This window comes from Brachionichthys hirsutus, chromosome 9 (assembly GCF_040956055.1).
Source record: "Brachionichthys hirsutus isolate HB-005 chromosome 9, CSIRO-AGI_Bhir_v1, whole genome shotgun sequence".
In the NCBI taxonomy this organism is placed as follows: Eukaryota; Metazoa; Chordata; class Actinopteri; order Lophiiformes; family Brachionichthyidae; genus Brachionichthys; species Brachionichthys hirsutus.
This window is the reverse complement of record NC_090905.1, coordinates 1,304,186-1,314,315: the sequence shown is the minus strand read 5'-3', so window position 1 is coordinate 1,314,315 and position 10,130 is coordinate 1,304,186. Positions and strand designations below refer to the sequence as shown.

The following is a 10,130-nucleotide window of genomic DNA, read 5'->3' as shown; positions in this document are numbered from 1 at the left end:
ACCCCGCCTTCCACATGACCCTGTTGCACATTGTGTTCCCCTCGTGTGTTATTTGTGGGTTAAAGAACAGTGGTTGCTCCCATACCTGCTTCACATTCGCACACTCATACTTCACATGCTTCACAAACTCTTCCCATGTTGTCCTGATGAGATCATCGTTCTGTTCTCACATATAAATAAATGTTTAACACCGTTTGTCGTTTTCCATTTTCCCTAAATGCACAGCCAGGGCAGTTAAATACGGATTAGGAAGATATCTTCCTTGATTTACACTTTCAACATCATCGTTTCGGATGATTGGACAGTACGGTATGTTAATTATCAATTCATTAATCGGAAAATACCATTAATTTAACTTCTAAAACAAGTGACTCGAGTAAAAACTGCCGTGACCCGGATTCGAACCGGGGTTGCTGCGGCCACAACGCAGAGTACTAACCACTATACGATCACGGCGAGCTATTCTCGTGATTTAATTATTTTCCTGTCGCGTTGTAGAACAATAACAGAGTGAAATCCCTGCGCGTTATTGTCTCTGGTTATAGGCGTGGCTCACGCGGTTTTAAAAAACTAAGCCGAGAAGTGATTGGTTGGCTGCTGTGCTGTGAGTTACCCATTGGACAACTGATAGCCACTCCTCGCTTATGATTGGCTGACTAAACATCACGGACGAATTTCAAACCAGAATGTGTTCCGGTATTGACGAGCGAATCGAGGCTAACGTTTGCTAATAGGACGACTAGTTCAGCGTCGCTCGCACACTGCGAAAACATGTATTTTTAGCTTAAGGCTATTTTTTATTTGTATTAAAACATGTCGGAACCGTTAACGTCGACCCAGAGAGGATTCCTGGACTTTAGTCCGGTACGGAAAGACGACGGCAACAAGGAGAATAATCTGCCGATTTTAAGTTTGATCCAGTTTTCAAGGGCTCCGTTCGTGACGTTTGGAACAGCGAAACTGGGAACATCCAAGTCGAGAGTTTTACGCATCGAGAACCCCACGGAGGACGCGGAGGTGGAGGTCACAGTGGAGAAGATCCCGTCGAGTAAAGGCTTCTCTGTGGACCACAAGGCGTTTACGATTCAGGTACGATGCGAGCTGATGCTAGCAGTTAGCCCACAACCTCCTCTCTGCATGAGGGAGACTCGACCATTAGCTACCATGCTAGCTAACTCAATCGATCCCTCATAGGAATGCTGGATCCCGATTCCGTTTGCTCCTTGTCTCATTGGTTTGTTGCTTTGTGCCGGCAGCCCGACGGCTCCTTCAGCCTGACGGTAACCTGGAGCCCGGCCGAGGAAGGTGGAGTCAGAGAGCTCATCATCTTCAACGCCAATGGGGGGGCCGTTAAGCATCAGGCTGTTCTGCTTGGGAGGGCAGAAGCACCAACGAAGAAGAAGAAGGTGAATGTCCTCCATTGAACGTCACTTGGCTACTATACAAACGTGACGGATGTTTTTAACTTCTGTTGCACGTCTGTAGCTCTAAAGTCTGTTCCCCGATGGAGCGCTGAGTTATACTTGGTAAATGTCTTTCTTGTCTTTCAGAAAATCTTATGGGACAAAATCAAAAACAAAAGGGAGGCCGGGAAGAGGAGGACGAAAACGGATCGGCCGCTGAAGACGGCGAGCAATAAGACATTCCAAGTGGGACGAAAGTCGCAGGACAGACGTGAGAAACCTGGCAACCCGCTTTCCTCCGTCAACGAGAGGAACGTCTTTAATCCCGCCCAGAGCCAGCGACCTCTGACCTCAGCTGACCGGGGGAATCTTCCTCACACGGAGAAACTCCTGCCGATCCAATCTGGAAAGCTGATGGACGGCGGCGGCGTGTCCGACAGGTTGATGAGCAAACCTAGAAAGGTTGCCAACACGACGCTGTCGCCCATCGGCACACCGCCTCGCGTTTACTCAGAGGGCCCACTTCCTGTTCCTGCGGGTCGCGTCTCGCGTGGGATCCCGGTTCCGTCTTTGGAAGGCGCGCTGGCGCTAATCGACTCCGACCTTCAGGGAAGTCCTCGAGACTCCGGCTCGAGCTGCGGCTTCTCCGATTCCCTGGAATCCAAGAGTGGGAACGATGCCCGGGCGCTACCCGGGAGCCCGCAGGGGTCCGAGCCCGGCGAGGCGAGACTGACGTTCTTCGTCAGCAGGCGTGTCGCTGCTTCCGGCGCCGATGAGACAGGAAGGGTCAAAAAGGCTCCTTTTAGCTCCGCCACAGTTACAAAGGCCGAAGCGCCGCAGGCGGCGAACGGTTTGAGCGGGAGGAAAATAAAGAAGTCAAGGCGGCGGCTTCTGGATAAAACCCTGGAGAGCGAGTCCGGACCGGACTCTCCCCAGCTTCCCGTCATAGACGCGGGAATCCTGGAACGCCAAGGCTCCTCGTGTGACGACAGGCATCGAACCCCGGACTTCCCCGTCACCCCCCCTCTCCCTATGGCTCCCTTTCTCTTCTCGCCGTCTCCCGCTGTCGGGGCCGCCGCGGTTTTCACTTCCCCCTCCCCCTCCCCTCAGAGCTCATCTTCCCCTCTCGCCCCAAAGTCAAACCCGAGCATTTCCGAGCTGCGTCCGACGGCGTCTGCCCCCCCGTACGTCCAAGAAGATTCGTTTCCCGATCACTTAGCGGCGAACAGCAAGAAGAGGAAGAGCGAGGAGTATCTGAAGCGGGATGGGAACACCGAGGATGCTGGGAAACCCAAATGCGTCAAAAGGAGCAGAGCGGCAGCTTCTCGAAGCGTCCAGGAAAGAAGCGCACCTCAGAGGCGAGCAGGTGAGGCGTGGCTCGTGTGGGTTCTCCTCTGGGTTCTCCTCTGGGTTCTCCTCTGTCTGGGTTCTCCTCTGGGTTCTCCTCTGGGTTCTCCTCTGTCTGGGTTCTGTTTTCACCGTAGTTCTCTCCCTCTGAAGGATCGCTGCGCTCCACGGCCACGCCCTCTCTGAAGAAGAAAACGGCGCCTGCCGTTCCTGCTCGGGCCAATCAGCCGCGCTCCAACCCCCCCTCCCGAGGTGTCCCCTCAGTATTTAACCTTTTTGGGCAGCAGGAGCTCGTTGCCGTCCCTCCTTGTGCCGGTCTCGACGTGACGACGCTGTAAATCCTCTCTTGATTCTCAGGCGGTCGCCCGTCGAGGTCGACCGGCGCGTCCTCTACGGAGACGGTGAAGGTCGCCGCCGTGGCGCAGTCGAGGCTGACCTTTCTCAAACCGGCCCAAACAGGTGAGGGAAGCTTCCGGCGTGCACGAGAAGGCGTTTCGGTTTCCATTCATCGACCTCGCGCCTTCCTTTCCTTCAGCGATCCCGCGACACCCGATGCCGTTCGCCGCCAAGAACATGTTCTACGACGAGAGGTGGGCGGAGAAGCAGGAGCGCGGTTTCACCTGGTGGATCAACTACGTCCTCACGCCGGACGACTTCAAGGTCAACACCGAGGTCGCCAAAGGTAAAAGCCTGCCAGCGGGCGGAGCCTAACCCAGGCGGGAGCTCGTTTGAACGCGCCGCTTCTTCCTCGTGCAGGAAACGCCGTCTCCATCGCTATGGGCAACAACAAGTTCAGTGTGCCCGAAGCCCCCACCAAGGAGGAGATGTCTTTCAGCACCTACACGGCCCGGCGCAAGCTGAACCGCCTGCGTCGGGCCGCCTGCCAGCTGTTCACGTCTGAGGCCATGGTCAAGGCCATTCAGAGGCTGGAGCTGGAGGTGGAGGCCAAGAGGCTGCTCGTGCGGAAGGACCGCCATCTTTGGCGGGACATCGGTGCGTGAGCGTTGGACGTGCGCGCTCCGCTCTAACCCTGCGCCAGCTGCAAACCAACAGGATTTTCCTGTTTGTTTTTTAGGTGAACGTAAAAAAGTCCTGAACTGGCTTCTGTCCTACAACCCGCTGTGGCTGCGGATCGGCCTGGAGGTATTCTGACCCAGCCGGGCTTCCTGCTGCGTCGCTTCTCCAGCTCGAAGGTTCCCTCATTGTCCTTTCTGTGCTCGTCTTCACGCTCGTCCCCAGACGGTCTTCGGAGAGTTGATCTCGCTGGAGAGCAACAGCGACGCCTTGGGTCTGGCCGTGTTCATCCTCCAGCGGCTCCTCTGGAACCCGGACATCGCCGCCGAGTTCAGGCACGCCAGAGTGCCACACCTGTATAAAGACGGTAATTACACAACGTTGGTGACTGTAGATGTTCCAGGATATTCCGTTAAAAGGAATGCCGAACACAAGCGTGTGCCTTTTCTCGGGCAGGCCACGAGGAGGCGCTGTCCCGCTTCACTCTGAAGAAGCTGCTCCTGCTGGTGTGTTTCCTGGACAAGGCCAAAGAGTCCCGGCTGATCGAGCACAACCCCTGTTTGTTCTGCCCGGAGGCGGAGTTCAAGGTCGGCGACAGACACGATGCGTCGTATTATATTAACCGTTTCTGTGCCGGCGGCCGACCCGGTGGAGTCTGACAGGATGTCGGGAGCGTTCGTGGATCCCCTGCTCGGCCTCCGACGTGCATCCCAGCGCGTTGCGTTAACTGTACGCACGTTTCCTGTTGTCTCACCCCCCCCAGACGACGAAGGACCTGCTCCTGGCCTTCTCCAGGGACTTTCTGAGCGGAGAGGGAATACTTTCCCGCCACCTCGGCTACCTCGGGTTGCCCGTCTCCCACGTCCAGCGGCCCCTGGACGAGTTCGACTTCGCCGTGAAGAATCTGGCAGTCGATCTGAGATGCGGCGTGCGTCTCGTGTGAGTGAGACGTCCTGGATTTTAATGCGACGCCGTGATCCCTGCTGGCAGAGTCGCGTCTCTGAGGTTCGGCTGAGCGACGCGGCAGCATCTCTGCAGCAGAGCGGCTTCAATCCTTCCTGAGATGCTCTTTGAAGGATGTTCTTCAATTAACAATCATTATTTAAACACCTTTTTTATGCCGGTGATTTATGCTTCCAGAAAAAGATTTTTAATAAATGAATAGATCAAACCATCTTCAGTGAATGATATAATGAAGTGATTCATGATCCATCTGGACGTTCGTTCCCAGACGCGTGATGGAGCTCCTCGTCCAGGACTGGACTCTGTTGGCTAAGCTCCGCCTCCCCGCCATCAGCCGCCTGCAGAAGGTCCACAACGTTGACCTCGCTCTGCAGGTGCTGAAAAGCAAAGGGGTCGACCTGAAGGACGAGCACGGTAATTCTGAGTCGCAGTGCCCCCCCCGCCGAATGGTTTCGGAGGTTTTCCGGCATTTATTCCGGTTTCAGGCGCCGCCATCGATTCCAGAGACGTCGTGGATGGACACAGAGAGAAAACGCTGAGCCTCTTGTGGAAAATCATCTTTGCGTTCCAAGTGCGTACCAGTCGAGCCGGTAGTTGGCGAGGGTTCTGATGTTTATCTCATCGTTGATGCGCCTTCATCACGTCTCCTAAGGTGGAGGTGATTCTGGACGAGGATCAGCTGAGAGAGGAAATCGGCTTCCTGAAGACAACCTTGAGGACCAAACGGCGGCTGGCGGCGCTGAAGGCCGATCAGGGGCTGCAGGCCGGCCCCGTGAAGCGCCGGACGCCGTACGAACACGGCAGCGTGAAGGCCGCCCTGCTGATGGACTGGGTCCGGGCCGTTGGCGACTTCTACAATCTGAAGGTGGGCGTCTCCATTTTGTTCTCAGCTCGCAGGCAGAATATCCTCCTCGTCCTCTGGAGAAACACGACTGGCTTCTTTCAGGCGGAGAACTTCACCGTGGCGTTCTCGGACGGCCGCGTCCTCTGCCACCTCATCCACCACTACCACCCCAGCCTCCTGCCAGGGGGGGCCGTCAGCCACAGCACCACTCAAACTGTGGAGTGCTCGCCGAGGGGCCGCCTGGAGCTCAGCTGCTCAGCCAGCGACTCCGACGGCTCCTTCGAGTCCGCTCCAGTCGGCACGAATGGTACGAGTCGGCTTCAGTGAGAGAGTGAATGCATGACGGGAGGCCATGCTCAATAAAGAGCACCGTTATAGTCCTGTTATTTTAAGGATCGTATAAATGCATGTTTAAGCAGGACTTGGGAAGAGGCGGTTTGACTTTGACGCTGTAAATAGCTTTTGTGTTTGTTTTAAGGCCCGCGTTCTCCGTCGGTGGAATTTAAGGAGCTGCTGGAGAACGAAAGGAGCAACTTCAGGCTGGTTAACACTGCTGTGTCTTTCCTGGGGGGGGTCCCAGCCATGATTAACCCAGCTGACATGTCCAACACCATCCCCAATGAGAAGGTGCGACCACACCGGACACGCTTCGTCTTCCCTCTACAAAAAACACTCAAAATGAGACGACCTCGATGTCTGAAACGCCCTCCCTCGTTCCCAGGTTGTGATGTCTTACCTGTCCTTCCTGTGCGCTCGTCTCCTCGACCTGCGGAACGAAACCAGAGCAGCTCGGGCCATTCAGGGCGCCTGGAGGAAATACAAATTGAAGAAAGATTTACAACTCTACCAGGTTGGCTTCATTTTGACTCAAACAAATTCACATTATTAAATGACTAATGTTCCTTTCTTTTGTTTGGACACAGGAACGGAATTCAGCTGCTGTGAAAATCCAGTTAGTTGCGAGGACTTTCCTCCGGAGGCGCCGAGCTGAGAGGGAGAATCGAGCTGCCATTATTACCCAATCGGTCTGGAGGGGCCACGCGACCCGGAAGCGGCTGAGGCTGGAGAGACGAGCTCGACTTCGGGCTCTCCAGCACGAAGCGGCGGCCGCCATCCAGGCGAGTGCCGGTGAAATGAGGAGGAAGAGAAGCGTTCAAATACAACCGGGTTTCCTGCAGGCTCGTTTTCTTCTTGTATTTGAGGGTTCTCATTTTGTCCCTGTAGGCTCAGTGGAGGATGATCTCAGCCAGGAGGGCTTATCAACGCCTCAAATCCTCCGTCGTTGTCGTCCAAGCACAATGGCGAATGAGGAGGGCGGCTTCCGCCTACACAAGAATCTACCGGGCGGCAACAGTCATTCAGAAACACGCCCGGGCACGGGCTGCTGCGAGAGAAGAGAGGCAGCATTATCTCGCCCTGAGGAATGCAGCGGTTCAAATGCAACGAAGGTACAGAGGATGGAAAACCCAGAAAACGGAGAGGGAGAGCCGCGCGGCCAGAGTCATCCAAGCTGCGTTCAAGAAACGGTACGAGGAGACGCTGGCGAAGAGACGAGCCGCCGCCGTCGCCATTCAGTCTTGGTACAGGATGCAGAGGCGCCTCAGTGAATACAGGCGGGTCAGGAGAAGCGCCGTGCTCATTCAGGCCCGGTGCAGAGGTCACGCACAGCGGCGCCGCCTTCAGACGCTGCAGCTGCAGCGCCGCTCGGCTGTCGTCATCCAGAGCGCCTTCAGAGGGCACGCCGCCAGGCGGCAGGTGGCGCAGCTCAGACGGGCCGCGGTCGTTATCCAGCGTGCGTTCAGGGCCTCCGTGGAAAGGAGCGCGTTCGTCAGGCTGCGACGCGCCGCCATCGCCGTACAGGCAGCTTATCGCGGCAAAGCCTCCCGGGGATCCCTGAAGACGCAGCGCAAGGCGGCAACGGCGATCCAGGCAGCCTTCAGGAAGCACGCCGCCCGGAAGCGCTACCTGCTCCTGCAGAGAGCCGCCGGCGTTCTGCAGCTAAAGTTCAGAGCCACGATGTTGGCGCGCGCGACAAAGGAGGACTACAACGCCCTCAGGCGTGCGGCGCTCACCGTCCAAGCCGGAGTCAGAGGCATGAGGGCGAGGACGGCCCAAAGGGAGAGGCGCCGGGCAGCAACGCTCATTCAGTCTGCAGTGAGAATGTTTCTGTGTCGGAAGAAGTACCTCCTCCTCCAGAGTGCAGCCGTCGTCATCCAAAGCCGGTTCAGAGCTCACGTTGCCCGTAGGGCGGAGCTAAACGAGTACCGGAGGTTGAAGCGGGCCGTCCTGAAGCTGCAAGCCGTCTACCGGGGCTCCAGGGCGAGAGGAGAGCTGCAGGAGAGGCACAGAGCCGCCGCCGCAATCCAAGCGCAGTTCAGGATGCACAGAATCCACGAGGCTTACCGTGCCACCAAGCGTGCCGCAGTCATCATTCAGGGGCGCTACAGGGCCAAAAGGCTCCGGGATGAAGAGAGGCAGCGGTACCGGGCGATCAGATCTGCAGCCGTGGTCATCCAGGCAGCGCATCGCGGCCGCAGGGCCAGGAGGGAGATGGCAGCGATGCAGCGGGCCGCCGGACTCCTCCAGAGAACGTTCCGTAGCAATCAGGATAGGAAAAGGTTCCTCGCCATCAGGGCTGCAGCTTTGGTATGTCAGCGAAGGCGCCGAGCAGCGACCCTGGCAAGAAAAGAGCGGCTGGGCTACCTGTCAAAGCGCAGGGCCGTCATTCGCCTGCAGGCGGCGTACCGAGGCCGGCGGGTCAGGGCGGAGCTCGTCCTCTGGAATCGAGCTGCCACCGTCATCCAGTCTGCTTTCAGGAGGCACAGAGAGGAAGTGAAGTTCAAAGCCACGCGTTCATCCGCCGTCATCCTCCAGAGAAGCTACCGCTCCCGTCTCCTTCAGAGGCGAGCGAGGGAGACCTTCCTGCAGACGAGACGGTCGGCCATCGTCCTGCAGGCGGCGGCCAGAGGCTGGTTTGTCAGGAGGGACATCAGGTGTCAAAGTCAAGCTGCCACTGTGATCCAGTCATTCTGGAAATGCTCAGCGCAGAGGCAAAGCTTCCAAAGGAAGAGGGAGGCGGCTGTGAGACTTCAGCGGTGCGTCCGGGCGGCGCTGCTCCGCCGGGCGGAGAGGAGCAACGCCGCCCGGAGGAGGGGAGCCGCGATCACACTTCAGACTCGCTGCCGAGCCTGGCTCGCAAGGCGACAGGTGAGGCGCTTTCTCCGTTTAGATTTCAAAACGGTCTCTGAGATTGTAGTTCAGAGGCCACAAAGGCTGAACAAGTTTAGCTTCTACCGCTTTGCGTTTCAGGTACGGGAGGCAGCGCAGGCAGAGCGGAGGCTCCGTTTCGCATCGGCGGCTTTCCACCACGTCTGCGCCATAAAGATCCAAAGAGCTCTGAGAGCTCACTGGGCCTTGGAGTCGGCCAGACGACAGATCCGATGCGTCCTCGCCGTACAGGTACAGCGGAGCGCCATTCATCAAAGGAGCTCGGTCAGCGGAGATCAAAGAGCCCCCCCGTTTCCTTTCCGTAGCGGTGGGTGAGAGCGCGGCAGCAGAGGAGACGCTATCTGGAGGACAGGAGGAAGGTGCTCCTCGCCCAGAGAGCAGTCAAGCACTGGTTGGCGTGTCGCCACAAGGCCGCGGCCGTCATCCAGAGCGCCGTCCGGAAATTCATCCTGCTCCGGCGCCAGAAGAGGGTCGAACGAGGCATTCTCAAAGCACAGGTAGGACGGCCGGGTTTGGTTCAGTAGCGTGTCGGAGTTCTCCGAGCAAAGGAAGCGTGCTTCGGATGGCGTGCGAGGCATCGATTACCTTCTCATCCTCTAGTCGGCGCTGTGAGCACGCCACGACCGTTTCGCCGACGTGAGGAACGGCAACTCATGCGAATGTCTTTGCGTCCGTCTCCCCCCGTTGTCCTCCATCCAGGCTCTGTGGAGAGGACACCGCTCCCGCCGACTGCATGACAATCCCAAAGCGGTGACGCTGAGGCGTCGCCTGCGGAAAGTCTCCGCCGTCGTCCAAGAGGAGGACAAACTGTGCAACAAAACCGCCTCCGGCCTGGAGTACCTCCTCCGATACAAACACTTCTCCCACATCCTTGGCGCCCTGAAGAACCTCGGTGAGACCGTAGAAGCCATCAGAACAGTTTTTACCTTCACCTGTCTTTCCCATTTAAGCGTTGGGGATTGTTCCTGATCTTCTGCCCAAGTTTTAACAGCATAACTAACCCCTAAGCTGCACAACTCTGCCTCTTTTAACTTTTGGTCATTTATTATATCACAGTGAAACTTCTGGATTTTAGAAAACTCACGCGTGTGAATGTGTGCTTGCGCAGACACCGCCACCAGGCTGTCTCCAGAGTGCTGCGAGCGGCTGGGGGGGAGCGGCGCCACCGACGTCCTCTTCAGACTCATCCGCTGCTGCAACCGGAGCGTCCCCTGCATGGACATCATCACGTCCTCCATCCAGATCCTCCTGAACCTCTCCAAGGTACAGACTCAGGCCGGCTTCCATGTAAACGTCAGGCGAGTCGGAGATAAGTTCTCGTTGCTACCGTC

The 10,130-nt window shown here is 57.2% G+C and overlaps 1 protein-coding gene and 1 non-coding gene across 2 annotated transcripts in view; one reads left to right on the top strand and one right to left on the bottom strand.

The window, feature by feature from the left end:
• Positions 1 to 384: 384 nt before the first annotated feature.
• On the bottom strand, positions 385 to 456 carry trnah-gug (transfer RNA histidin (anticodon GUG)). The gene has a single exon. It is a non-coding gene; the product is annotated as a tRNA-His (tRNA).
• Positions 457 to 813: 357 nt separating this feature from the next.
• aspm (assembly factor for spindle microtubules) overlaps positions 814 to 10,130 on the top strand; it is a 9,699-nt gene continuing 382 nt past the window's right edge. Inside the window, exons 1-23 of the mRNA XM_068743441.1 lie at positions 814 to 1,089; positions 1,257 to 1,406; positions 1,551 to 2,769; positions 2,904 to 3,002; positions 3,108 to 3,209; positions 3,286 to 3,432; positions 3,507 to 3,743; positions 3,826 to 3,893; positions 3,990 to 4,131; positions 4,221 to 4,351; positions 4,528 to 4,703; positions 4,996 to 5,141; positions 5,213 to 5,298; positions 5,380 to 5,592; positions 5,674 to 5,878; positions 6,050 to 6,198; positions 6,293 to 6,421; positions 6,495 to 6,689; positions 6,796 to 8,778; positions 8,881 to 9,030; positions 9,105 to 9,296; positions 9,499 to 9,691; positions 9,908 to 10,062. Of these exons, the coding sequence (XP_068599542.1) occupies positions 814 to 1,089; positions 1,257 to 1,406; positions 1,551 to 2,769; positions 2,904 to 3,002; positions 3,108 to 3,209; positions 3,286 to 3,432; positions 3,507 to 3,743; positions 3,826 to 3,893; positions 3,990 to 4,131; positions 4,221 to 4,351; positions 4,528 to 4,703; positions 4,996 to 5,141; positions 5,213 to 5,298; positions 5,380 to 5,592; positions 5,674 to 5,878; positions 6,050 to 6,198; positions 6,293 to 6,421; positions 6,495 to 6,689; positions 6,796 to 8,778; positions 8,881 to 9,030; positions 9,105 to 9,296; positions 9,499 to 9,691; positions 9,908 to 10,062 (6,543 nt within the window). The remainder of the gene's footprint in view (positions 1,090 to 1,256; positions 1,407 to 1,550; positions 2,770 to 2,903; positions 3,003 to 3,107; positions 3,210 to 3,285; positions 3,433 to 3,506; positions 3,744 to 3,825; positions 3,894 to 3,989; positions 4,132 to 4,220; positions 4,352 to 4,527; positions 4,704 to 4,995; positions 5,142 to 5,212; positions 5,299 to 5,379; positions 5,593 to 5,673; positions 5,879 to 6,049; positions 6,199 to 6,292; positions 6,422 to 6,494; positions 6,690 to 6,795; positions 8,779 to 8,880; positions 9,031 to 9,104; positions 9,297 to 9,498; positions 9,692 to 9,907; positions 10,063 to 10,130) is intronic.